General features: G+C 55.5%; 1 protein-coding gene across 6 annotated transcripts in view; it reads right to left on the bottom strand.

Annotated features, from left to right (window-relative positions):
• Positions 1–835: 835 nt before the first annotated feature.
• Positions 836–27,833, bottom strand: part of RALGDS (ral guanine nucleotide dissociation stimulator) — a 102,458-nt gene continuing 75,460 nt past the window's right edge. For 4 of the 6 annotated variants that reach the window (XM_034793293.1, XM_034793292.1, XM_034793289.1 and 1 more), the window contains 17 exons: positions 18,354–18,464; positions 15,965–16,158; positions 14,125–14,199; positions 13,352–13,545; positions 12,663–12,784; positions 12,300–12,515; positions 11,454–11,557; positions 10,752–10,836; positions 8,128–8,205; positions 7,947–8,033; positions 7,626–7,658; positions 7,193–7,314; positions 6,583–6,678; positions 5,505–5,757; positions 4,928–5,173; positions 4,564–4,678; positions 836–3,641 (listed from right to left, as the gene is read on the bottom strand). In XM_034793293.1, coding sequence (XP_034649184.1) covers positions 3,466–3,641; positions 4,564–4,678; positions 4,928–5,173; positions 5,505–5,757; positions 6,583–6,678; positions 7,193–7,314; positions 7,626–7,658; positions 7,947–8,033; positions 8,128–8,205; positions 10,752–10,836; positions 11,454–11,557; positions 12,300–12,515; positions 12,663–12,784; positions 13,352–13,545; positions 14,125–14,199; positions 15,965–16,158; positions 18,354–18,464 — 2,307 coding nt within the window. In that variant the 3' untranslated portion in view covers positions 836–3,465. The remainder of the gene's footprint in view (positions 3,642–4,563; positions 4,679–4,927; positions 5,174–5,504; positions 5,758–6,582; positions 6,679–7,192; positions 7,315–7,625; positions 7,659–7,946; positions 8,034–8,127; positions 8,206–10,751; positions 10,837–11,453; positions 11,558–12,299; positions 12,516–12,662; positions 12,785–13,351; positions 13,546–14,124; positions 14,200–15,964; positions 16,159–18,353; positions 18,465–27,833) is intronic. The other 2 variants (XM_034793290.1, XM_034793294.1) reach the window with 1 other exon arrangement.

A 27,833-nucleotide genomic window follows, 5' to 3' on the forward strand; every position in this document is an offset into this window, starting at 1 on the left:
ACTTATTGCAACAGAATTTTCCATAAGAACATTAAGAGCTGGGGTCAAATTTACTGGGCAGTTTTGTTCTGTGAAAAAAATATACCTGGTGGCACCTGTTGCATGGAGCCATTCATCAAACCTGCAGCATGTTCTTGGCCTAATAAATTGCTCTTTGTGTAAAGGTCAAACCTTGCACCAAGCTACTTTAAAGGGGTTGCTTGAAATTGGGGTCTTTCATGCAGGTGTCACCGACAGTCCTCAGCAACAGAAGAGCCCTGTTTAGAAAGAGCTGGCACTGCCCTACACCAGATGAGATCAGTTCACTAATGCTACTTGGCCCTAAGCAGGCATGATACTAACCCTCCTAAAATCTCTATTACCGTATTAACTAGAGATTTAGCCCTGTTTTACAGATGGGGAACTGGGGCCCAGCATGTTGCTGACTTACCCCAGAATGTGGTAGAGCTACAACCAGCTGTCAGGTCCTGACCATCCTCCTTTGTTCTCGCTGCTGGATTCAGTGGCCTAATGCTATGGTACTTCAGAAACCTGGTGTCCAGACTGGTTAGGTGAGACGTAGATAGTTCTCTGGCACCAGCCCATCTCTGCTCCCCTCTGAAAGAGCAGCGCTGCTAGTAATAGACAAAAGGGTAGTGACTCAAATCCTGTCAAGTGCCTCAGCTCCTCACTTTCCCCAGCAATACGTCACTCACTCACGGCTCCAGTCCCTCCCTGCTCCTCTTTTGGCTGGTGAGAAGCCAAGGGCTTCACAGGAGCAGCACAGGCCTTTGTCCTTTCCCATTTTCGTGTCAGGCCAGCCCCTGAGGACAAACCGCATCCAGCCTCCGGGCTGTGACATTTGCACATTGGTATTTTATTCCAAAGACTAATTACATTGCCGTGTGCTCCTTCATTGAAGTCGTGTTACAAAATACATACATATAATACATCCAGCTACAGGGGCGTGTGGAGCCCACCTGGAAAGACAGGTCAGTCGACCCTGCCCTGCCTTTAATTTCGGCAGCGGGCACGTGTGTTCAGGCACAGAGCAGTACATAAACTGAGCAGGCAGCTGTACAATGGAGAGGGAAGTGGGGGCGGGGTCAATCTGTGGGCATGCACGTGTTCAAATTCACATTCTCCTAGGGAGGCCAGGGGAATAGTTCACAGTGACAGTTCACCCTGTAGGATCTCTGGAGCCAGGGCGCCCCCACAAGATGGTAGCATTGAGGCACTTTCTGCCACAGCGTAGTGTAGGGTAAGGGAAGGCCCTAGCCTTGCAGGCTGGCTGATCTGCAGAGTGTCCTTGCCTGGAGGCGAAGGATCTCTTCCTCCCAGCCAACAGGGCAGCATGGCGCAGGCTCCTGTGGTACGACAATCCTCCTCCGGTAAGGAGGGGACAGGCTGGAGGGGGTCGGTTTGCAGCACAGCCGTGCAGTCGCTCATTCAGCTTCCAGCAGAGGAGGTCCAGCTTGTTAAGTGCTATGCCTGGCAAAGGGGCCACAGGCAGGTGGTAGCAGGAGCAGCTCAGGTGCTGTAGAAAGCCATGGAGAGGAGAGGCTCCTGCTTCAAGGAGGCCATGGCTCCCTTCATGTGCAGGAGCAAGGGGGGGGGGGGGGGAAGCACCCAGCAGCTCTTAGAGCAGAGAGGTCACTTCCTGGAGCTTAGGCCCATGCAGCTGCATGAACAAACACCCTTTACAAAGTGCTCAGGCCAGACCCCAAAGCAGCAACGCTCCAGCGTGACCTGCAAAGCCCCTGCCAGCCCAGAAGCAGCAGCTCAAGACATCCAACGGTCTCTCCTGGCAGGGCAGAGCAGGCAGGTCCTGTGAAAGGTCAGCATGCGTTGGATAGTCATGCTGTGATAAGAGCATCCCTCCCCTTTCTCCCTGCACCTTGACACTACCCCTGCTTTGCTCCCACTCTACAGCCCTGTGTCTTAGCTTTCCTCCCGGCGCGGCTCAAGTCACAGCACCTGCATTTCAGGGGGCAACTTCCACCAGCGTTCTACAAAACTGGCTCCCAGGGGCTAGCGCTGCTCCAGGCTTGCTCAGGAAAGGGCCTGTCTGCTCCCAGAGCTGGCAGGGTGGGATACACCAGCATTGCTACAATGGGCAGGGGCAGGTGCATAAACAGGAAAGGGCTTGAGGAACAAAGAGCCCCCATTGGGAGTGTTTTGTTCAGTGATTTAAAAACTCGGCTTTTTCTCTTCCCTGGCTGAAGCAATTCCCTGTTAGTGATAAAGAAACAAAAGGGATGTGGAAAAATGTCCACCCCTGCACACAACAGAACGCAGCCATTACAAAGATGGCTCCCAGCAACTTTAAAGACAAGTGGGGGGTGGGGAGGGGTTAGTAAAAATGTACAAGTTTGATGGTCCTATTTACAACCAATAAATATTGAAAAAATTCAGTAAACATCAGGGGTTTGTTTTTACAAAAGTTGGCTCTCTCCCCTCCCCCCCCTTTCACTGTCAAATGTTTAAAAAAGTCTTTTTAAAGCCCAAGGTAAGTGGCACTTTCTGGGGGCTGGGTGGATGGAGCCGGGGGCAGTCAGCCCCACTCGGCTGCTCCTCTCCCACCCAACCAAAAAGAAAGTCTCTATTTACAGACGTTTGTACAGAAATTGGCTCCTCCCCTCCTGGCTCAGATGGCAGTTCCGGCTGGGTAGTTTTGCCCACGAAGAGACACTGGCATTTGATCTTTGGTGCAGGTTTGAAAGTGATGGAGCTGGAGGGACACAGGAGTCCAACCCGGAGGATCCAGAGGATCAGTAGAAAGAAAAAACAAAGCAGCCTGGCAGAGCTGAGCCGCCAAATCCACTGGCCAGGTCATCACCCCAAGACTGCCCCACTGATGGGATTATAAGTCCCAGGGAGCAGCAGCTGCGTGTTTTCCAGTTTAACTCCCCGAGGGGAACGGTCCAGAGGCAAAGTGCAGCTCCCCACGGGCAGGTGGACGATGCAAAATGGTCATGCTGCCAGTTTACCCAGAAGGGGAACGAGGGAGCAGGAGGTAAAGTGGCTGCAGGGCCCGACTCAGCACAGGAGGGGATACACCCCGTTGGAGAGCTAATAGCTCAGCTCTGTCGCTCCAGCGAGTCCCCTAACTCCCTGCGCGTGGCCGCTCCTGCGGTGAAGGGAGCCCTTGGTGAATCGTCCTCTTCTCCGCTCTAACAGAAGGCACCTAAGGCAGAGAGGCAGGTCCCAGCTCTGGGCAACCCGACGGCCACAGCGGCGTCGCACGTTGGAAGGCGTTAAAAACCCATCCTGCGTGTAGGAGAGAGACCGGATCGGAACGCCGGCTTCGACCGAGAGGCCACAGCCACACCCGCGCATTCAGCTCCAGGAGAGCGTGTCACCCTTCCTCGCGGGCAAGACTTGCTCCCCTCACCCAGGCTGGGTGACGTTAAGACAGACCAGCAGCCAGGCCCAGAGCAGGCTGCCCGCAAAGCCCAGTCAGCGAGGAGCACGGCCAGGCCATGGCTAGAAGATGCCCTTGGCAATCTTCAGGCCCTTCTGCTTCATCCTGGGCAAGGTGGAGCTGGAGCCATGCTTGATCTTCACGCCCTTGGAGAAGCCCCTCTTCTTTAGCACAAAGTCGTAGTTGGCGGCAGAGTTCATGGCGTAGAAGACGTTGGCGTTGTCAGGGATCTTTAGCTCTGCAAGGAGAGTTCGGTTAAGTCACCCACGGGCTCTGCCAGGCTCTGGCTGCCTTCGCGGAAGGGGAAGGAGCAGGCGGTCGGGAGCTGAGGTACAGTAAGGCTGGGACTGCGCAGGGTATGTGGGGACCGAGGGAGCCCCTGGGTCCTAGCCCCAGCTCTGCCGCCAACTCACATTTAACTGTGGCCGAGTGCTGCAGCCTCAGCATAACAGAGCTGGTGCTCACCTCCCCGACAGACAGAACAGCATGGGGCTGCCTCACAGCCGCTGGGAGGGATCACAGGGAATCTCTCTGGCTCCAGAGCAGCTGGGAGGTAGGGCCCATTTTACAGATGGGGAAACGGAGGCACACAGACTACACGACTTGCCCAAGGCCTGACAAGAAGTCTGTGGTGGAGAGGGAACAGGATCTGGGTCGCCAGCAGCCCAGGCTGGTACCCTGAGCCCCGGGCCATCCTTTCTTTTAGGACTCTAGGAGAACGTTCTCCCCAGGAAGTGACGGCAGAAGCCGCTCCAGTAACTCCTTCCCTGGGGGGCACATCCCCTCTAAGGAGTTGTGGACAGCTCCAGCTCAGGTTCTGCTGACACAGCAGCTGGCAGACATACACAGGCTAGTGTGCTGAAATAGTGTAGCCCCAGCAGGTGGGGCTAGCCACCCGAGTACAGCCCCTCTGGAGATCTGAGGTCTGTCCTCGTCCCGCTTGCTGTTTTCATAGATCCCAAGGCCAGAAGGGACTGTGGTGATCGTCTAATCTGACCTCCTGTTTCTCTCCCTGTTAAAATTTAGGCCTTACTTTAGGGCACTAGCACACGTACGTCTCGCCGAGCTGGGAATTACACCTCCCAGCTGCTGTGTAGACAGACCCCAGCGTAAGACGGGCAGCTCAGGCTGTGAGGGACACCAGAACCACCCCTAGGTACCTCTTTCCTCGGAGATGATCTGAACGAGCTCGTAGTCTTCCGGCCGGTCCCCGTCCAGGTTGTGTTTGGCCATAGCCTTGCGAATCACCACAGGGGTCTTATCCTGGCTCGTCACCTGCGAGGGGAGAGCGCTCATCAGTCCAGGGCTCAGGGACCAGGACCCAGAAGTGGCTGCCAGGCCGAAGACGGATCCCATGCCCCCCTGCTTGTTAGTGCAGCAATCCCCACTGCAAGCTCTGCCAGGAGGTGCCGCGAGGATCAACCCCCCCACCCAGGAGGCTCTGAGATGGGGCACGCTGCAGGCTCTCCCCAGCCCCGACTAACCCCCTCCCGCCTGGATGCGCTGCCGGTACCCAGTGCTCACCAGGATGCTTTTGTACATGTTGCCGTTGTCCACGGCCAGGCTGACCCGGATGATGCAGCAGTCGTCGATCTGCTGGTTGTACAGGGGGAGGGAGAGGGAGGAATAGCTGGAGATGCCCGAGACGGAGCGCTTGTGGGTGCGCGAGGCCGTCACCGGGGTGGAGGAGACCGAGGACGAGGAGGCACTACTGGAGCCAGAGCCGATCCCCGACGTGTCCAGGGAAGAGAGCGAGGTGCATTCCCAGAACTGGGGGAAAGGAGGGACAAGCACCAGCTTCAGCACCTCGATCCAGAGAGGAAAGGGGTGTCTATCCCCCAACCGCGCCCCCGGGGCCGAGGAAGCTCATGAGAGCTGGGGAAGGTGGGGTTCTGCTGGAGGCACGAGGAAGTTACTGCCACAGCAGGGGGGGCAGGGAATTCGCAATGACAACCCCCACTCATGCCCTGGACAGGAGGGACGGAAGGGGAGGGGCTCGACCTCCCATCTGCTCCAGGTTAGAACCAGCCTTTAGGAGACGCGGGTGGGGAACCCCCACCCCCCAGCCATCAGGGGAGAGGCGGGGCTGCAATGGGCGCACCTGGCTCCGGATCGCCTGGGCGCGAGGAGAGCCCAGCGAGCTGCCCCGTACCTTCTTCTCCTGGCAGTCGGGGGACTCGGGGTTGAAGCTGATGTTGATCTCCTCCACGTCGGAGCTGCTGGAGCCAGCGGAGGTGACGCTGACCGAGTCGGCCGTGTCCCCGCTGCACAGGTACTGCCCGCACTTGAGCTGGTCGAAGGATTTGGAATGGGAGCTGACGCCGGCACAGGGCTCAGCGCTCGGCACCTGCCGGCTGCAGGAGAGGAGTGGAGACAGATATGGTCAGGAGGGAACAAAGCTGACATGCACCGTGCAGCTGGGGCACCCACCCCGCCCCATGCCCCCCTGCAGCCTCTGCGGCCCCCCCCAGGGCACCTGCCCCACCGCCCCCCCCCCCCTGCAGCTTCTGCCCCAGGCCCAGCTCCCTCTGCTCTATAAAGAGCGCAAAGATCCCAGGGTCCTGCCTGCACTCCAGCTCCATCAGCTCCCTTCTGTAAGCATGAGCCCTCACCCTGCCCCCACAACTAAGATGTGCTAATGCAGCCCCAGCCTGAAGTGCAGCAACCCCTGCTATCCCAGTCCCGGGGCCCAACATCTGGGCTCACTGCAACCAGGCACCCCCCAGCGTCCCCCTCCCCCCCCAGCTCAGCCATCGCCCCTTACTCCTGGCTCACAGCACCCTTTGCTAGCGCCAGAGCCGGGCCTGGTTCTTTAGCGGTTTTCATGGAGATACGGCCTCTACCCCAGCCAATGTCCAATCCGGCTCTGGGCCTGACTCCCTGCCTGTCACGCAGCCTTTGCCGAGGCATCGCTTGGGACGAGGCTGGGCCACCCGACTCGTTCCCCTTGGAGCCGATCCTGCTGCCCCGAGGCGGGAGGCTGGGGCCCTTCTCAGGCTTGCTGCAGGCTGGGGCCCTTCTCAGGCTTGCTGGTTTCACCCGCAGCCCTTGGGTCAAGAGCAGGGGGCTGGAGGGAGACATGCCAGCCAGCAGCTACCCAAATCCCACCCCCCATGGCCTGGCCTGGCCGCTAGCTCTGGGCAGCCCATCTCACCAGGGCCCAGAGCAGAGAGACTCACTCGCTCCATCGCTTGATGATGCCAGTGTTTTTCTTGGCCTTCAGCGTGTTGCTGGCCGACTCGGACAGGGGCTCGATCTCACACGAGAGGCTATAGCTAGGAGAGGGGAAGAGAGCAGAGGTTCAGCCAGGTGAGGCTGGGGTCCCCCTCCAGAGCTAGCCATTTAACAGTGCCGGGGAGGGAACGGATTGGAGCCCACCCGCAGCATTAGGGCCACCGCGGGTTTCTGACAGCGTCAGGAGTTGGGGTGCAAGATGGGGTCGTGGGCCAAGGCCTGGGGTTTCAGCCTGCCAACCGAGGAGCGGGCAGGCTCCAGGTGCTTTGACTGCCCCTGTTCTGGGGGAGTCAGTCTGCAGGGTCCCCAGCCTGCACCCTTTCCCAGTGTGTTGGGGTTTGCAGGGAGGCTGCTCGGGACAGAGCCACGGGCCTAAGGTCTCAGCAGCGGATTTTCAGCAGCCTGGATTTGAAGGAGACAAAGGGTCCCTCGGTGGGTCCAGGCGGCAGAGCCGCAGCAGAACAGCCCACGCTCTGGAGGAAGGAGGAGGAAGAAGGTGCTGGGTCCCTGCGGAGGGACTGGCAGCTAAAGCCCCTGGCTCCGGGCCCAGCTCACCTCTCAGCCTCGCTCAGCCGCTCCACGCCATGGAACCACTCCACGAAGCGGTCCTCCTGCGTGAAGCTGTAGTTGTTGCAGGCCGACTGGAGCAGCTTGATCTGGGCGATGACTTCAAACTCCTGCCGGGAACCCAGGCAGAGACAGAATGAGGCCCACTCCTACTGGCTGACTAGACCCCCACACTCCCGCCCCACAAGGGAGGGATGTCAGTTAGACGGGCACTCCACGTGGAATCAGAGCCCTGGGGAACCACCCCAAGCCAGCTACTGAAGCCTCAGTGCTACAGACTGCAGAATGAGGGAGCCAAACCATCCCCAACTGGGCGGGGGCATCCGCAGGACCCCAGCTGCCAGGATACACAAAGTCAGCCCCTTCCTCCAACCCAGCTGTGCTCAAGCCGAAAGCTCGGCTGTCTGTGAACAGTTCTCACCTTCCTTCTCTTCTCGAAGTTGATCAGCCCGCCCTGAAAGACAGAAATCAAACAAAGGTTACAGCGAACCTGCGAGGGACGCTCCCCGCAGCCGCCAATAACCCCTCCCCCAGCAACCGATCCCGCAGAGCAAGATGGGCGAGGCCTTGCATCACGCTAGGGGGCAGCGTGATTTCAGCAAGGTACCCATGGGAGTCTCACCATGCAGGGATCCAGCCCTTTGTTTTCAGACATAGCCTCCCTCCGCCAGTTCCTGGGAGCTCCAGGGCTTCGTGAGGGAAGCCAGGCAGAAAAGGGGAGAGACGGGGGGGTTATACTTACATCCAGGAAGTCTTTCATGGCGGTATCCAGCATCACTAGGTCTGTGAGGAAGGTACCCAGGTAGGGAATGGTGCCCTGCATCACGCCCTGGAAAAGGAGAGAGAGCAAGGGTGAGTCCCACACTAGCGACAGCTACAGAGCTCTGAGCGAGCTACCAGCAATGGGCGGCCACGCCACTCACCATCTCCCGCTGCTGCTGCTGCCGTTTCTGGGCCCTCTTTGGGTTGATCTCCAGGGTGGCGAATTTGGACGTCCCCTCCTGGATTGGTGGGAAGACGACAACATAAGTTGGCTTATTGATCTAACGTCCCTACTAGAGGCTATCCTTGATCGTGGAGATCAGGCCTCCTGGGGAGAGAATTCAGACAGTGCTTTGCAAAGCCAGGAGAAGTCCCGTTCCCTGCCCCGCAGCTCACACGGTCAGTCAGAAATTCAGGTAGGGCAGGGAACACAGGACCACACCTAGGCAGGGTTACAGAAGTGCCACCCGCCTGCTGAGGGGCAAAGGGCTCGTCTACATGGGAGACTTCTGGTGTAGAATTATACCAGTATAGTTCAGCTGCTCCAGTTCTATTGGCACAACTCCCCATGCGGACACGCTTATTCCAGACTAAGAGTAGCTTTTTTTGGCTTATTTTAAACAGTGCTGCCTACTGCACAGAGCACTGGCCTGGGATGCAAGAGACCTGGTTTTCTGTTCCCAGCTCTCCCACTGGCCTGCTAGGTGACCTCGGGCAAGCCCCTCTGTGCCTCAGTTTCCCCATCTGTACACGGGGGTAATGACACTGACCTCCTCGGTATAGCACTTTGAGAGCTACCGGTGAAAAGCGCTAGATAAAGAGCCGGGTACTAGTATTAAACAGCTTCCAGAGCGACATTCGCTCAAGTGAAACCAGGCCCTTTTCTACCGGAACAGGAGTGTCCACAAGGGGCGGTAAACTGGTATGGCGAGAATGGTTTAAATTCACACCCTACCTTATACCAGTATAGCATCCCATGCAGACAAGTCCTCTGTCTCTACGGGGGTGGGCGGGGGGAACAATCAAAGCTGAGCATGCACGCTATAAACAAGAGGAGACTCGTATTGGGTGGAATATGCTGTGCACACACACGTATTAATAGCTCATCAAACACACACACACACGCGCACGTATTAATAGCTCATCAAAGGGATGTTTTGTTCCCTTTTGGATTTTGCGATCTCCGCCCCAGCGATGGGATGGAATGTCCGAGTGGACGCCCTGACAGGGAGATGGACATTTCTAGAGCAGCATTTTACAAGCTTTGAGCCCGAGAAGGGCTGAGCACTCACCACTCACACTAAAAATCAGCGGGACTCTGGAAAGGCCCTTTGTATGTGCAGGGCTGCTAAAATGCAGCCACCTCTGGGGCAGAGCAGCCACCTGGTGCACAATGTCCTATACACACCCCTCTGATGTTGGGATTTGAACCTGTGGCCTCTGGCAGCCAGGCGATTCCAGTGCAGACCCATTAAGCCCAGCCCTACATGGAGCCAGAATGAAAGCATTGGGCAATTCAGTAACAAGCGGGCACTAATACTCTTCTCACACCCATTGCACACTAGTGTAATGCTCTGCCATCAGCCGGGTTACTCTTGTGCCACGGCGGTGGGAACGAGCGCAGAATCAGGCCCACTAGAGAGATTTTCAGATGCAGTGTTGGTTTGGCCACCAAGCCGGCTACTTCCTTTCTAGGTAGCTAACAGGCGTGGGCGGCTGCAGCAGGGCTGGCTGCACGTACTAGACCAGCTCGTGTGCAGGCGTAAGGAGTCAGTCCAGGAGTTCATCTCACAGCCTGCATCTGGCACAGGCTCCCACAGCCAGAGCTCCTTTACCGCTGTTCCAGGGAGATAAGGGGAGGGAATCCCTCTGCAGACACTCCTCTCTCCTAGACAAGCCTCTCCCCTCCTTATCTTCTGCCCTCACTGGGGATTTCCTTGCTGCCAGAGCTGGGCGCAGTCCAAGCCCCCGGACTGAGCCACGCTCAGCAGTCCAGGCTGTCGGCATCAGCCATTCACAATGTGCCGCCTTGCTCTGCCCCTTTCAGACTTAAAGGGAAACTGTCTAGTTGGAAGTTCTGGGCCAGACCCTCAGCTGATGTAGTTCCACTGAAGATCCATTGATTTACGCAGACGGAGGATCTGGCCCATGAAAAGACTAGTTTCCCCTGTGTGTATTATAAACACTGCCTGACAGTTAAAACTGGGGAGGAGTCTACAAACCATATGCCCCTTTCTCCCTTCATCTTAGGCAGCTGAAATAGCCCAGTCAGTTTCAAGGCTCTCACTTCCTGACGCTCATGTCCTAGCAAAAGGCCGAGATCTGCCTTAGATATCTACCGAGATGCAGATATTTCAGGGGGAACCCTCATTTGGGTTTTAAAATCACCCACACTCCCAGATACATTCCTATTGGGTGTAGAGGGTGCAAAGAGTTTGTCTGTGTGCGCACACTTAGTCCGTGTCTGTAAGGTGGCATGTACGGGCCATGCTCTAAAGATCATTCAAGACCTCGAGCAACTCATGGCATGTGCTGCTATAGACTTCACTGCCCATCCCCTTTGCGCCACACATCCTCACTGCAGACTCAGACCCAGCCAGCAGCACTGCAGAATGCAGGAGGGCCAGTGCGGCAGTGGGGGGGCGGGGGGGGGAGGAGAGGGGGGGAGAGAAGGGGGAAGAGAAGGGATGAGCTTGGAGCAATTTTGGCAGCATCAGGGTAAACTCCCATCCCACCCCCTGTTCAGAAACAAGCCCATGTGAGAGAGAGACTGAGCTCCTAGTACCTTAATGAGAAGCTCCCGGCTCAGCGAGTGGTTGTTCTCATCCGAGAAGATTTCCGACAGCTCGTGGAAAGTGCGGAAGCTCTCCCTGTTCGGGGGCAAAACAAGGAGGCATCAGCACCGGTGTCCCCATCTCCCCATCCCGTGTGGGGGTCTCTTCCCCTCTTCTTGTGCTAGCCGACGCCCCCTTCGAGAACCATCTTCATTAAGCCCCATGTTACGGGGAGAGCACGAGTTCATTTCATTCTCCAAATTTTCACCTCCCCAAAACACCGGCTTGTATCCTGGATCCTTTCTTGGGCAATGCAGAAGTTTTTCCCAGCATGCCCTGGGAGAATCCCCATTCTTCCCCTTTGGCATGTGGATTTATTGACATCATTTGCCCGGGAATCTGCCTGAAACATTCCCTTCCAGGCTGGGCCATGCCCCTGGGAAGGACCCAGCTGATCACAGCTCTAATAGGTAGCTCTGCTATTTCGGAGGGTATCCAGGAATATTTCACATGTGGGATCCACTTTAGGTTACTCATGCCGATAAGACAGCCAAGTGTCTTACATTGGTCCCTGGCTTTCTGCACAGTCACCGGGCCCCGGCTACAGCCCTGGGACGCAAGTCAGGCAGCGTTACAGCTTGTGGCGGAGATGGGAACCCCCAAACTATGCCAACGCTCCTGCCGTGGCGATGGGACCCAAGGGCTGCGCTCACCGTGACACCTCGTCCCAGGTCTTCTTCAGCCTGTGAACCGCGTTACACTGCAGGGCGGAGAGGATGGCTCGGAGAGAGGAGAAATTCTTCAGGATGCGACACTCCTGAAGGGGAGACGGCAGGGTTTAACGTTCGTTCAAAAGATGGCAGCCAGGCAATGGTTACTGGCTTCCCCCTTTGGCCACGGAGATGTTTAGGGCCAGATCCTCAGCTGGTGTAAATCAGTGCAGCTCCCCTGACGTCAGAGCTATGGTGATTTAGCCCAGCTGGGCACCTGGCCCCTTAACATCTCGAGTCACCTCGTCACCCTCCCCTCCCTGCAAACCTTTTTCAGGTCTTAGCCCAGGCTTAGGCCCCCCAAACAAGGGTCTCACTTCACACACGCAGGAACTAACTCTCCAGAACCGCACTGGCCGAGTTTGCATTTTGCAGAATCGAAGTCCAAGGCAGGGGAATGTCAGAGCTGCGCCCCACTTACCCAAACCCAAGGATGAGGGGGTTCAGTTTGGTCCCCCTCTGCCATACACCGCCTGAGCCATGGGCTCCTTGGAGAGGGATCTAGTTTTCTAGTGGGGGCAGGGTAGGTGGGATGTAGAGTTCCTGCCATTAGTTACAATTCTTAGCCCCATTCATAAGGCTTTATAACAGGTAACATTATCCCCACTTTACAGAGGGGGAAACTGAGGCACGGGAAGTTGAGACTTGCTCAAGGTCACAGAGCAGGGATTAGAACTCACTCCCAATCTAGTGCCCTACCCACTGGGCTACACTGCTTCAAGCACCAGCAGGGGACCTCCCAGAAAGACCCCACTGGGGAACAGCTGGCATCACAGAGGACAGTCCTACCCGAGCCACTTCAATCCACCGCTCCACCACTTTGGCTCTCTGCTGCGGTTTGAGGGAGCGGTCCCCAAGGCACGTTGCGATGACGCAGTTGGTGACGCTGTTGAACTGGGAGACGGTGGCGCGGATGGTGGGGGCCAGGTGCTCTTTGCCTTTCTTGTCCCGCTGGGACCAGATGCAGCCCAGGCAGTGGTAAGGCACCACTTTCTTAAACAGCTCCTGGAAGAGAGGGTTGGAGATGGGTCTCTCTAGGGAACGGGCAAGCAGGAGAGCGAGAGCATCACAGGCCCAGGCAGAGCGCGCACGGGCAGGGCCCCCAAGCACATGGGCAGAGCACTCGGTGCCAAGGCAGCAGCCAATACTCACAGCATCCATCAGCGTGAACTGCTCGGCCACCATCTCCTGGGAGAAGGCGAGGAAGTCTGGCTTCTCCTCCCCCAGTCCGTTTTCCTCCACTATCCGGAAGGTGCAGCTGGTCTGGTCCACAACTGAGAAAGACGGGGAATGAGTAAGAGACAACCCTCCATTCCTCAGTTACACACTTAGCCCTGAATACAGACACCCCCGCACCACAGCCAGACCCTCCCCCAACCCTGATACACTGCTCGCCCTCCCCTCCTCATACACAAACAGACATGCTCACACCCCTAAGACCCAGACCCCACCTCGTACAGGCCAGGAGGGTGCACAGAGGTGCCTGCAGGAACCCCCGCCCACTGCAAGGAAAGCCAGCATCCTTCCCCAGACTGAATCCCCCCCAGGGTCATTTACAACCTGGACTCCTTGTTGTGGGCAGGAAGGGGTCCGAGGAGCTCGAGAGGGCAGGGCAGGGCAGGGCAGAACGGACTCATTTAAGGGGGGATTCATTTGGCTTTGGTCACGTGGCAGGTTTTTCGGCTCTGGAGATCCTCCTGGGTGCTAACCCTCCTCCATTCCACCCAGGCCCCGCGGACGGCCCTCACACGCAGTTCTCTCCACAAGAGTCACTGGGGAAGCCCAGGACACACCACACAGAGCACTAAGGCATACGGGCACGGGGAGGAAGCGCCGCTCACCGTCTGGCTCTGTCTCGCTGTGCTCCGGCTGCTGGAACTGGGCCAGCAAGATCCGCGCTCTCCGCTCCAGGTCCGAGCCGGGGATGTTGTGGCGCACATAGGAGATGAGCTGCTTGAGGCAGGCGAAGTCTGGGGGCTTGCGAAAGTCTTCAGAGTACTGGTCCAGCCAGGCACCCAGGATGGAGGAGATGGTGCTGGGGAGAAGCAGACGGACAGACTGGCTGTTAAAACTGGGCATAAAGTGACACCTGTATGCGTGCCAAAGTGTACGTATGCGTACATGTCTGACAGCTGAGAGCCCACGTGCCCAACAGCCGAGATCCAACAGCCCCAAATGTCCTAACAGAGCTGCAAATGCACTTCCAGCTGCTTCACATCATTAAGCTGTGGAACTCACTGCCACAGGCTATTACAGCTCAACAAATTGGACTTGACAGGAGAGGGGACAGTTAGCAGTTAGAGCAGGAGATGGGCTCGGGAGACCTGGATTCTATTCCTGGCTTTTTTCCAAGACCCACCCAGTCAGAGTTCCCAGCCTGTGACTGGATCCAAGTCCTGGCCCATCTCAGCCCAGCGTTCTCCGTGCCCGTAACCTCCTAGACCTAATTCCACAGCACATGCCCACAGCCCAGAGTGGATGGTCCTTTGGCACCTGGAGAGGGTGCCATCTGTGAAGAGAGCGTGCGCCTTGGAGGGAGCAGAGGGGCCAGACAGACATTCCCTCCCTGCCCGGGTGCCGAGAGGAGGGCTCACTACAGCAGAGGTATGCTTACTTTTTCAGCTCCAGTCTCTCATCCACAGCGTGTCTGGCCTGGTCCCCATTCACCTGGACGTGCAGTTTACCGTACCTGACATGGGGAGAACAATGAGCCAGTTAAACCACACCTTGCTGGGCAGTTGCCTCTCCACAGCTACCCCTGCTGGGGCAGGCAGGCATCCTTCACTCCGGGTCTCTTCCCGGCATATCGCCCACCCCCGGCCAAACGAGCCCTACCCTCTGCATGAAGTTTGGGGGCTTACAAGGCATTGCAGCCAGGACAGGGTTCCGACGACACCTAGATCCACGCACTCCTGCCAGGGGCCTTTCAGGAGCCTGGTGCAACTAGTACCCACTGTGGACTCTCAGGGTTGCCTTAGAATAGGACTCTGGATTGTAAACTGTGGGGGACGACAGGACCGGCCCATGTCCCAGGCAAACAGGGACAACTACCCTAAGCAACCACGACAGGTCGCCCTTTCCCACACGTACCCTTACAGGCAAAGAGAAGCTGCATCTGGCAGGCAAAAGTTACCTGCTTGTTCAACGAGACCGCTGCAGTTTCAGAGCTGGACGGCGCAGCCCATGTCTCTGTGGCATGAGCCTGGTGCCAGGGAAGAGTTAAGGGGCACTGCACCCACGGGTATCCCCCGAAGTACCCGCACTGCCTGAGAGCCTACAGGGCTGTCACATCTGGACAGCATTCCCAGAGGCCGTACTTCCGGGAACGCCACTGGTGGAGGTTACAATCAGTGTTCTCAGCCCTACGGCGATGCTCTTAAGAGTATTTCAAGGTACAATCAACCAGGTGCATTATGGAAGATCGAGGGCCGCCTTCTAAAGCGGCAGGCACTGGCCACGCTCGGAACAGGGTACCAGGGGGACGGAGCTGGCTTTGATCTAGGAATGCTGGGACATGGCACCAAGGCAGCTCTGGGCATTTCACAGACTCGTTGGGCTGGCTGGCCCTTTGAAAGGGACAGCAGAGGCCCGAAGAGCAGAGTTCGCACTACCTACCCCCTGCTGTAGTCATCCCATGGCCCATAAGGCCTCTCCCCCACCCGCAGTGCAATGCCTGGACAATCCCGGGAGTACACATGCTCCCTGGTATGCGCTCCCGCTAACACTGTCCCCATTGTTCCGGCGTCCTGGCAAACGCGCTGCGCTAGGGGCACAATGAAATGCTGCCTACGGAGGGGGAGGGGGGCGATACAGCTCCAATTACAGACAGCAGCATTAAAAAGGACTCAAGGTTGGGGATTCTAAAGTCTCTGGAGAAGGCAGGAGCAGCTCTCCGAGCCTGGCTTTCCACACACTGCTGGGATGCGCCCTGCTCCACCTCCTGTCGGGCTTGGAAGGCCCTGAACACAGGGGGCTGAGGGAAGGGCAGAGCTGGTAGATCTGGGACTACAAAAAGACCTCCACTCCCAGCTGTGGGCCTCTACCTGGAGGGTAGGGGAGGAAGACAGGATACATGGACTATTCCATCCCTGAGGCTGCAGCATGGCTGAGAAGTAGCCCCCACTCCACCCCAGCACAGAGCCCTGTACTGAGTCTGCGTGAGAGGAGAGGACCCGGCCCAGGCGAAGTTTTGAGGCTGGAATGGGGGCAGCTCCCTGCTAAAACCAGAGGGGGCCCCCAAAGGAGCAGCGGTGATGTGGGACACTGAGCCATGGTCAGAGCCAGGCACGAACCAGCGCTAGCAGGGCACAGAGGAGAGAATTGCATGGATCGCCTGTGTGGAGCGTTGGGGCGGTGGGGGGGGGGGGGAAGGGAGGGCCCACAGCATGGATAGGGCACAGACTTCCACCCCCAAGGGGCACCACAGGGAGGGAGGGAGGGAGGGGCAGCATCACCTGTTGAGCAGCAGGTCTAGCACTTGCTTGGTGGTGGCGAAGGCCCGGTACGTGCACAGGAAGATGGTGACGTAGGTGGAGTCATTGCCCTTGAAGGCTGAGACCAGATACTCCACCAGCTTCTCCAGGGTCCCGGCTTTTATTGTCCGCACCTTACACGTCTCGTAGAGGTTCAAGGCCGACTCGTTCTCGAACTGGAGGTGGGGGATGATTGACAGCATTAGGCGGAGGACAGAGAGAGGAACGCGAGCGCAGAGCTGAAAAAGCCAGGCCCCAAGGGGGACACCCACATTCACTTCCCTACGGTCCCAGGGCCACCTCTCCCTACAGCAGGGGCCCTCCCCGCCAGGACACGTAGCGTGCTAAGCACTGCTTCAGGGCGCTATGGGACAGCGTCCCAGTGCAGCTCCAATGGTGCAGAGCAGCGCTGGAATGGGCGCAGGACAAACGCGGACGTTGTGCCAGCGCTTGCTATGCCACTGATTCCGTCACCAGCGGGTCGCTTCCCTGGTGTGGACAGGGACTCGGAGTCCAGTAAAGCCGGAGTAGCTTCCCCAGGAGCTTCTGCAGCATTCGATCAGGCCAGGGCAACGCTCCTGTGATGGGCCTGATCGCAAGCATGAGCTCCACGGACAGGGAGAGCACAAGGGGTGGGGATGGGGAACCAAGTCCCTTTGAAAACCAAAAGGCTCAAGAGCTCCGCCCCCACCCTAGGTGCCTTGCGTCTCCCCCCAGCATGGGCGCTTGGAAAGCTCCGTACTGCTCACAGGGGGACAGAATCAGAATTGGACTGGCACATGCATCCAAGCAGGTCTGGCTCAAGACTCACCAGGACACTCCTGCGGTGTGGGGATTACCCCAACTTTACAGGGGGAGGGAACTGAGGGACAGAGAGGCCAAGTGATGCGCCCAAGGCTACAGAGGGTGTCAGTGCCAGGATTAGAACTGGGGCGTTCCTGGCTCCTAGCCCTATGCCCAGATCGCCCCTCTATTGACAGAGCAATCTGTCCCAGTGGGGAGATGCCCAAGCCAATCCAAGTTGGCGTGCCCTGCCCATTGCCCCCCTCTCCCCCCCGTATCTGCTATCCCTGCTCAAGCAGACGTAAGGGCTGGCAACACAAAGTAGCAAACACTGACTTCCCATTGGCCAGGGCCTGGCTCAGCTCAGGAAACAGAAAGTTAAGAGAGAAAATAATAGGAGGGGAAGGGAAAAATGAGGATCTCCAGCAGATGCCTCTTCTTTCCACAGCCTTCAGGGCTCCCACATTGACTCTTTGCATGAGACACACCCACCCGCGGGCAGAGGGGAAAACCAGGCCCGGAGCCTTTCTGGCTCTGGGATCCTTCTCTCAGCGCTCCCATGCAGGGGTTGCCCATCCACTCTGCCACTGGAATGTGATGGAGTTGGACAGCCGGAAACAATAATACCCAGCGCTGCATTCCTGCGGGGCCTGTCTGGTCCCCCGGCCCCGTGCCAGCTCCCGGGGAGGGGAGAGGCTTTTTGTTGGCCGTGTCAGACAAAAAGGATGTCTGCTTCCTCCAAGACAGGCTGTTCAGCAGGAGAGGGAGCCGCTCTTAACCCCTTCTTCTCAGGGAACAAAACACCAGATCCCATGGAGCGCTGAGCTCCCCAACTCCCACAGATTTCAGTGGGAGATGTGCGCTCAGCCCTTCCCAGGAGATTGGGGCCCTATTCTGCATTCGCCCACCCCCACCCCAATTCCTTCCTGATGTGCAACTAAGCAAATGGCTCCCCCTGCCGCCCCCTGGGTCAGGCACCTTCTCCTTCAACTCTGGCAAGGAGTCAGACAAGGATTTGAACTCTCCCAGGCATGCTCAATCCAGACACAGGGCCAGATGCTGGTGAGATCTTGGTAGGAGACCCCTAAATGGGGATGCCCAGATTAATGCCCAAAGCAAGAAGAGGATGAGGCACCTGTGAGCATGTTTCATCAAGCTGTCCTACTGGGGGCAGGGGGTCACCCCCACCCCAGAGCTGCAGTTGGCAAATCAAAACCTCTGTGTCCACGTTGGCTGGGGTGCTTCATCCCCCGCCCTGACTGTTGTATGCTCATAATCCCCAAGCCAGTCACCCGCCTGCATGCAGCACAATCAATGCCACAGTTGGTGCAGCGACAGGCCCGGAGAGGGAAAGGATGAATGGATCTACCAGCTGCCGTAGGAAACACTGCCCCAGCACGCTAAGAGCTGGGCCTGTGGCTTACGTGGCATATGTCCACTTACACCCGCGCCCACCCTGCTGGCACCACGACACCCCCAAGACCACCTGTTGCCATGCTTGGAAGGCACAAGGAGAAGCGAAGGTGTGTGTGGGGGGGAATCATCACCGCTGTAGTCAGAGGGCAAAGGGAGGCTGGGCACAGCTTACCCCAAGCCATCGCTGCCCCTTGTTGGCTGTGTGGTGGAGCTGCACCTTCCGGAGCGATATGCTGTAGATCACACCGTCTCCCAGCTCTTCTCCGATCTCCTGCGTGGAGCTCTGCGATGGGGAAAGGAAACAATGCCGTTACCTTCATGGCATGGGGGACTTTGCCCAGGGAATGGCTGGGAGGCCAAGATGGGTACATTTGTATATTTAAATATGCAAATCAGAGGCATCAGTCCTGGGGGGTAGGAAGTTTTTTTTTGGGGGGGGGGGGGAAGCAAAGCCTACAGGCACTTCCCTCCTAATATAAGGAGCGCTCCAGAGTGCTGTACCGGGGGGAATTCTACATACCCACAGTTAGGATCGGTAAGGGGGGCTCCTCCTAATGCCCCACAGTGTTTCAACAGCAGCACAAGCACTGGGAGAGCCAGCCCAATACGCTGGGCACTCAGCCCCCCGTCCTGCAAACTGTAGGAGGGCTGAACCCCCAAAACTTGCCTCCTCCCCAAAACGCAGGGGGGCCAAGGGCCAAAACCGCAGCCTCGAGCTCTTGGGACACAGCCGCTCCCACTGTCTTTAGCATGCTCAGCCCCTCTGCCAATCAGGCCCAAGGCACCTGACACTGACCAGAGCAACAACCCCACCCCCCGCAGCTACCACTTCTGCAGCATTTGGGGCTAGGTCGGCAGCGTTCCCTAGTGGGTTTTAACCTGGGAGCTGGTGCTCCCAGCTCCAGAACGTAGGCCTGTTCCATCCACACTCCCTTCCCTGCATAGGCTGCTGCCCATTCCAGCCCCCAGAGCACTTCCTCGTCCCTCTGGTAACCGCACTGGGAACATAGAACTCTGCCCCTCACCGCTCGGCAGTGCGATCACAACACATGTAACAAACAGTCACAGTGAAACCGATCTGCCTGGGAGCCAGGGACAGCACCTGCAGCAGGGGACCTTGGGGAGCTCGGACATAGGGAGAGCCTGCAAAGTGGGCTTTGTATACAGACAGGAGAGCAGAGAAAGCTCTAGACAGGAGAGACTGAATTACCGCCACCACAGGAGCCACTGACAGGTTTGTCCCCACCCATTTCTAATGGGCCCATCACCATGGCATCCAGGTACCAATATTTTGCCCCATTCTCAATGGCACCTTCTATAGACCCTAAAGTGCTTTGCAAATACTAGTGTCAGGGGATCCGACACCACACGTGAGATGGATACGTGCCGGGATCCCCTTTGTGCAATGAGGAACCTGGCCTACATGTCAGTGCCCCCTCATTTTGAGTGGCTCAGTTCTCGAGTGCCTGACCTGAGGTGCCTTGCGCCTGATTTTCAGAGGCGCTCGGGACCCACAAGTCCAGCTGAAATCAACAGGAGCTACGGGTCCCTGGCATGGCTGAACATCAGGCCTTTGTTTTCTCAAGTAGAGCACCCGAAATTAGCAGCCCCCCATTTTCCAAGTGACTAAGTGCCTTGCACCGAGGCCATACAGGAGGGCTACAGCTCTGCTGGGAATCAAATCCACTGGCCCAACTGCAAGCCCTAGAGCTCACCCGAAGACCATTCTGCCCCGCCCAGAGGAAGGGTTTGGAGGGCGGGGGGCAGAGTGGCAGCGTGCGCCTGCGTGATCCTGAGGGCTGGCCTGGTCCAGGACGCTGGTTAGGGCAGCGCTGATGGTTGCTCTAACTTCTGCCTGCTTCCCCAAGCTCCCCTCCGGCTGGCATAGCTGGCACGGCAGCTGCAAAGCAGCCTTGAACTGGGCTCTAGGTCTCAAGTCCAATGAGGCCAATTTAGCTCCACTACCCACAACAGCTCCACAGCAGCATATGGCCCTTCCTCCCTACGGCTTGCTGAGGCAAAGCTCCCTCTAAGAGGATTTATCCGGATCCCTTTAAAACACTGGGGGAATCCCTCCCTCCCTCCCTGCCCAAAATGGTGAAACATGTTGACATACAATAAACCTGCCACTTGTCCTATGGAGAACACACCTGACACCGATACCCGGCTAAGCCTGTTCGAGGAAGAGATTTACCCAGGCTGGGCTCGGAGGAGGCTCGCAGCCAAGTCCCTCCTGAGTACACGCAGCACATCGTCAAGGAGAGACAGCCAGGCTGTGACACCGCAGAGAGTGAGCATAAGAACATGAGGAACTGTGGCTAGCGACAGCCCTCCTGGCTCCGGTGGGGGACGCACAACGGGCTCGTCTCAGCCACTGACGTTAATGGAGCCACCCCAAGGGTGGGTTTGGCCCAGTCAGACACCGCACTTTGGTTTATGAACCAGAACACACGCCTGCGAAAAGGCGGGAAAGCTGCCCTGAGCGGCCACGGGGACCCCTCACCATCGTTTATCTAACCTGGGCCGGCCGCTCACCTTCCCACGCCTCAGAGGGGAAACACAATGTTGATGCAATACCAGGGTCGAGGGCACAAAGAAAACGGGCTGGCCCCAGCCAGCCGGGCAGCGACCAGCTCCTGCAGCAGCCCCCGAAGCTCTTTTGCCTGGCCCCCAGTGTCCAGCTGAAAAGCTGGGTTAGGCAGCCGTCTCCGAGAGCCACCTGCTGAGGAGATGGAGACACCTTCTGCTGCTCCATAAACCCATCCAGTGGGGAGAACAGTCAGGAGCAGGATCTAACCTGCGTCAGCTGCTCCCATGCTGGAACCCAACCTTCCTGCTCAGACACAAACAGATCCCCGCTGGTGGCCACTGGCACTGCATGGATTTAACCTGGGCATTGGATTGGGGTGGATGCTCCCGGTGAGCGAGCTCTGTATGGGGAAGGGGGAAGTCATGCACGTGGTGGGTCTGCTGGGTAAGGACCTTTCCAGGATTTCTGCAAAACCTGGAGTTCTCAGCCATGGGAGTTCTTCAGCTTCTCCAGCAGCAGGGCCGGCTCCAGGCACCAGCGCAGCAAGCAGGTGCTTGGGGTGGCCAAGGGAAAGGGGCGGCACATCCGGCTCTTCGGCGGCGGGTCCTTCAGTCCCTCCCAGAGGGAAGGACCTGCCGCCGAATTGCCGCCGAAGAGTGAAGCGGCGGCAGTAGAGCTGCTGCCGATTGGGGCTTCCCCCCCCGCCGCTTGGGGCGGCAAAAACGCTGGAGCCGGCCCTGTCCAGCAGGAAGCATTTCTGTCATAAACCAGCAAACCAAGCCACCCTGAACCAATTCCTGCAGGCAGCCATCTCCATCATAGCTACAGATGGCGGGAACTATTCCCTCCGCTCCACTCCCCATTAGCTTCCAAGCTTAGGGCTTGTCTACGCAGAGTGTTATCCAGGAATAGCTATTCCTGAAAGTCTCCACATGTGGTTGTGCTTGTTTAGCTTCAGGAACAAGAACAAGTCACACTTATTCTGGAAGAAGAACGTCCACACAGACAAGGCCTTAAATGGGGATCAGTGAAATGAGAACGTGGTTAAGTACGGGCGTCTGGAAGAAACACATGCTCCTCTGAAGTCAAGGCATAAGCATTAGGATAGTGTTAATTATACCGTCAAATCCTCACATCCACTTTTAGGCCAAGTCTGCTTAAAAAGAATGCTAAGAAACGCCTTTTAAAAACCATTTCAGCCAGATGGGTTTGTCCCAAATTGTTGATGTTTCCACAAAAAAGAAAGAATGTTCCTGTAATTGACACCCTCAGACACGCAATTTTCCCACCAAATCAGCCTATTAGTCCATATTCTCTAGGAGTGGTGACCACCAAATGCTTCAGAGGAAGCCAAATCCTGCCCCACAAAAGGACCTATCCAATTGCACAGTGACACACATGGGGTTGGTGGGTTTCTGCTTTGCCTCCGGTGCAATCACCATAATCTAACCTGCGGAGCAAATTCTGCTCTCTAATTATACTGGTGTAATGGATTTATGTCCTGATCCCAAGAGATGCTGAGCAGCTGTACCTCCCAGCAAAGGTAATGGGGATCTGGAGGTGATCAGTACCCGTCAGGATCAGACCCTTAAACTAGTATAACTAAGAGCAGAACTTGGCTCACCCGCTATAAATTCCTGATGCAGAATTTTGAAGGATCGCGAAGACTGAATTCACCTAATTAAGATATAAAGAGTCATATATTGGCAAGTACAAAATTTCCAATGTTTAGTCCATGAATCACTTGCAGAGTTGCCATGCAGCTGAAAGGGAAAGCAATGTTACGACTCAGCAATCAATCCCGCTCACGAGTTCCGTGTCACATGCAGATGGAATGCCCTGCATTGTCACATATATGTGCAAACTCCATTTCCTTCCTACTTTGAGTCCCTCTGATTCAGTTACTTTTTTCCGATGACTTTTGCGATACCCTCTTCACAAATCACGCACAAAGTAAACGGATATCCGATGGGTATAGGACAGGCATGCACCAAGGGCCTGGCGGGTTGCTAGGATGGGACTCTATCAAATATTAAGTCTTTATTCTTGGCATCAGCTTCCTCTTTCCTCCCCATTTTTTCCTGCTGATTGTGCGTTCTGCACATATTAGTCAGAAACTAAGGAAGCAAAACAAAGCAGAAACACAGAGGCAGCTAAGGCCCAAACGAACATCTGCACTAATATTTCCCAGTGCATTTCCCCCCTACTCTGCAATTTAGCAGAAACAGAACAGGAAGTTGGACTGGGAGTAAGGTGAGATCTAGCAGTCTGACTGTGGTACTGAGCGCCAGGAACTCCTGAGTTCTAATCCCAGCTCTCACACCAACCCCCTCTGTGACTTCCGGCAAGCCATTTGCAGCTGAGTTTTCCCCAAGTAACTCCGTTTTCATGAGACCGTGGGCCTGAGCTCTGAAACTCCCACTGACCTCAGCTGGAGCAGTGAGGGCTCAGCACCCCTGAAAACACAGCCCAAAGTGGCGCAAGTTGGGAACGCAAAAAAAAGGCTCTCAGAAACCAGTGCTCGCTTCTGAAGTGCGTGGCTGTTGGCCTCAGTCTATCTAGTTCAGCGTATAATCCTGTCCTCCGATGGCTACATTTCCAAAGGACCTCCGATTTCAAGACATATGGAAAACCCGCATTTGCTTAATTAGGTGGGCGTTGAATGTACAGTTATGCAAACAGCAGACCTTTAGAAAAGGCATCTGTAAGTTTCCTCCGCAGTTTCACCACAAGGAACATAAAAGCAGAAATTCACCTCAGACGGCTTGGCTGGACTATTGGAAAAGTGGGAGCATTTTTAAAAAAAATGGTTCACAATGCTAGAAGCAGTGTGGCTTAGTGATAGAGCACTGGACTGGGACTCAGGAGACCAGGGTTGTATTTCTGGCTCTGCCACTAGCCTGCTGGATGACCTTGGGCAAGCCAATTCACCTCTCAGTGCCTCAGTTTCCCCATCTACAATCCCAATGTTTTCCAACTGAGGTCTAATAAAGAGGCTAGCAAACAGCCACGGCTCCAGGTCTACAGCAAAGGTATAATCCTGATAGAATGATGTTCTCCTCATAGTCAAAAGAGAGGCCGCCCTCAAGCTCAGCTCCACATGTAGGTTACGTAAGAGCTAAAAACAAAACGAGATTTCCAACCAAAAAAAAAATTTTTTTTAATTCCAATGGAAACAGTTGTTTATAAACAGACCTTCCCCTGCAGTGTTTGCAACCCACAGAAGGAAGCAGTGAGAACCACACAGTGAAACCAGCCAAGGAGCAAAAGCGAAATTGACTTTGTCGCCAACCTGGAGAATGATGCAAAATGCAAAAACCAAACCGAGTGCCTCCCAAACAAGTTCGGGTTTTTTTAAACTTCTTTGAGATGAGTCAATAAGGTGAAGGCGGAGAGGAAGTGTGTGACTTAATTTAAGTGCGGGCATGACAAAGCCACTGCAGGTGAGATACAAACAATTAACATACAATTACCAAGGCCTAAGAGTTAACTCATGTGTTCACACTTAGCCCTCAGGAAATACAGATAATGAACTGTTATTAAAAGGGTATCAGCCTGCAGTACGGGTGACAGAGACAGAGGTGCTTAGAGAAGCTATTTTTACACTGCGGCATCCTGGACAGCATCTGGATTAAATAAGACGACTCTGCTTCTCTAACACCTTCCAGCTGGGGAACTCAAACGCTTTAAAGCCTATTACTGTTTATTATTTGCGCCGAAGTGAATGATATCTTGCATCCTTCCCCAAGAGATACCATCACTCTGTTTACACAGATAGGAAAAAAATAAGAGTGGAGCTGTTACTACCTCAGGGTAGATCTGGACCCACAATTCTGAATAAATGCAGCTACTCCAGCGGCAGTAGAGGTGGAGGCCATACAGGCCAAGACTCAAGTGTGTATTACCCTCATCTCATCTAACCCTGTCTGCAATTAACCTTCCACCAGCACCTGCTGAGAATTAACAGTCTGAGAACACTAGTGTAGACAAGATTAAAGACCTGGTCCAAAGTCCATTGAATTCAATGGGAGTCTTTGCATGTAGTACAATGGACTTTGGATCAAAATGTAGGTGACTTTTTCAAGGTCAATGAAAGTAAGATTTCCGGGGCCCCGTTCTAGACGGTGCTCACCCATTGAGAACTTGGGAGGAGTCCTTCGGAGAGAGCCAGGAAGCTTCCTCTAGAAATCTGTTCCACCTACGCCCATTTCCCCCAGGGTTCACACAAGCCCTGAGTTAGGTCTCACTCATTCACTGAAGCAGAAGCCTGGGTTCATCAGGCTGAACTGCAGTTACTTCTGAGCCTCTTGCATAAGCCACAACGTGTAGCCCTGATTGAAAGGAAACAAAAAACCCCTCTCTAGCGAGAGGGAAACAGCTTTGTTTCTGTGAATCGGACACAAAAGCAGAAGCTCCGCCTTGTTCTGCTTGTCTAAAATAAGAATCAGCAACACAAGAGGTTTTCTTAGGGGGATTTCCACGCAATGCCAGAGAGCGGCAATACAAGCAGCAGAGTTTCGTTTTCCCCACCTCTCGGGATTGCCCTTCCCCTCACCATCCACACACAGGGATAAGCCATTTCCTTTCAAGTGCAATGCTCAGGAAGAGGTGGAGAGAGACCATCCTACCCTGATTATTGAGTCAGCCCCATCCCCATGGTATCCAAGGGCCAAGGACACGGGAAAGATGCCCTGTGTAACAACATACCACGTCTAGGTTACTGCTAGCATGGGCCTTGGTTGACAAGCAACTGAAGGTGCCAGGAATGTAGGACACCAATCTAAAGTACCAGTAGGGAACCAACTGCACCTGGGGCAGCATGTAGAGCCAGCCTTTCTGAGTAACCACCACAAGAAGTGAAAACCTCACAGATGCCCACTGAGCTAGAACTTTGCTCCCCCGGGCCCCGCTGATGTCGATTCTCCAGGGGTGGGGTTTCACTGTGCAGAGCGATGGGGCCTTCACAAACACTAAGGCAGAGGTGCTTTAAATCAGTCCCGTTTCAATCACCACATCTTTGTTAACACAACGGGGGAGGGAGTTTTGGAGAGACCCAGCGACACTGAGCTGATGGTCACTGGAGCCAAGATGGAGCAGTCCTTTGGAAGCTGAATCTGCCCTGGGTGGTGGGAGCAGACGGGGAGACCAGCAACAGGCTCGACCCAGCAAGATGCTGACCACACCCGGAGTGGTGTGAAGTGTTTGCATTCACTTCTTCTGAAGTCCAATGGGAACTGCGGATGCCCAACCACTGCCAAGAGGACGCACGGCGCAATACAGGGCACATACACACTTCCACAACTCCCGTCATCCCCGGTTTTCAAAGCACAAATGTTGAACAGCGCCTCACAATCCCACTGTGAGGAAGGCAGGCATGATCGCCCCCATTCTACAGATAGGGAAACTGAGGCACAGAAAAGTAAAGCAGCTGTGAAAGGAACCCAAAGATCCTGACTCCCAGTCTCCTTCTCCGGTCTCACTCACTGGAAGGGGAGACAGGACCAACATCCTTTACTGTGGCTTATATACTTCTGCAGCACCAAACCCACTGTAGCCTCCAGTGGCTCCATCCCCGAGAGCTAATCGCTCAAGCATTAGAACAATAGTGTCAGGAAGTTAAACAGATGGAGGTGTAGTCTTCCAACTCTGTAGTCTCTGCCTTCCTTCCTTCCTGTCCCTGAGCCACTTCAGTCAAGGAACAATTCCAAAGCCCTATCAAAAAGTAACTACAAAGGGGAAAACAGGAAAGGTATGGAACGGGGGCCAGAAGCTAAACTTGAATGGGGGTGGGGGAGCAGAGGAGAATAGTTTTCCCCAAGACATGGGACCAGCCAGTCGCCCCATCAGCTGCTTGGCTCTGCAGGTCAGGATTTCCTGACACACTTAATGCACATTTTGTTTTACTTTAGGCGTTAAGAGCAGCAAATTGCAGTCCATGGCCCCAGCTGAGACAGCCTGAGCTACTGGACCCAAAGGACCAGTATTTTCAATGACTTTTGAAACCTGGAGTTGCCCCTGACTGAAATCAAGAGCTGGGAGATGCCCATGTACCCCTCCTCTGTCGGGAACCAATGCAGGCATATTCTCCAGTATTAAGTCCAGTCTAATTTTAAGTGACTTGAGGGATGGGGCTCCCGTCCCTTCCTTTGGGGAACTATTCCACAGCTTTCTCCATTTTGACCAAGATTCTCCAAAGTGACCAGTGATTTTGGGTGCCCAACATCACACACATTTAAGGGGCCCAATTTTCAGGCCTGAAAAAAAAAATCAGGCCTTTTTAAGGCATCTCAAGTTAAGGGGGAGGGATAGCTCAGTGGTTTGAGCACTGGCCTCCTACACCCAGGGTTGTGAGTTCAATCCTTGGAGGGGGCCATTTAGGGATCTGGGACAAAAATCTGTCTGGGGATTGGTTCTGCTTTGAGCAGGGGGTTGGACTAGATGACCTCCTGAGGTCCCTTCCAACCCTGAGATTCTATGAAGACACCCCAAATCTCTAGTCCCTTTGGAAAAATCTTGGCCTGAGTTACTGAAATCCACACTCAACGTTTTGGCACCGGGGTCTGTTACAAGGGAGTCTTTGCAACTTGCACAAGTGAGTCAGTGGCTGGGGATTAGGAACTAAACCTCTTAGTTCCAGACACGAGGCAGTGCAGGGAGCCGGAGTTCTCCTCTGGTCTGGTTTCACTTCTAAAGGGGTTTAAAACACCCACACACACACCTCTTTGCTGCACACAGTCTCTTCATCAGCTGGAAACAGTGGGCTGGATTTAAAGGGGGGCTCGGCACTCACCAGGTCCCCACTGTCTTCAGCCGGAACCACAGGGGCTCAGAGCTTCTGAAACTCAGGCCTTTTAAATGGAACACACAGGAGAGTGGGAACTGCAGTGCGAAAGCACCGACTGCGTGAGACACCAGGGGCACGGGATTTAAGCCAAACCCCACGTCCCTGCTCACAAGAATGTATGAAGGCCACTCGTGCACTCAGACAGTTGCACCCTATGTGAAAAACTATACAGACAACCTTCCCCAGAGGCAGGACTTCTGAGGACAGACAGGCATTCTGGGAAGTGCTCCTTTTCTAGGGTGATGAAATTCATAAAAAAAACCCCTGAGCCCTGCACG

This window comes from Trachemys scripta, chromosome 17 (genome assembly GCF_013100865.1).
Source record: "Trachemys scripta elegans isolate TJP31775 chromosome 17, CAS_Tse_1.0, whole genome shotgun sequence".
Lineage (NCBI taxonomy): Eukaryota > Metazoa > Chordata > Testudines > Emydidae > Trachemys > Trachemys scripta.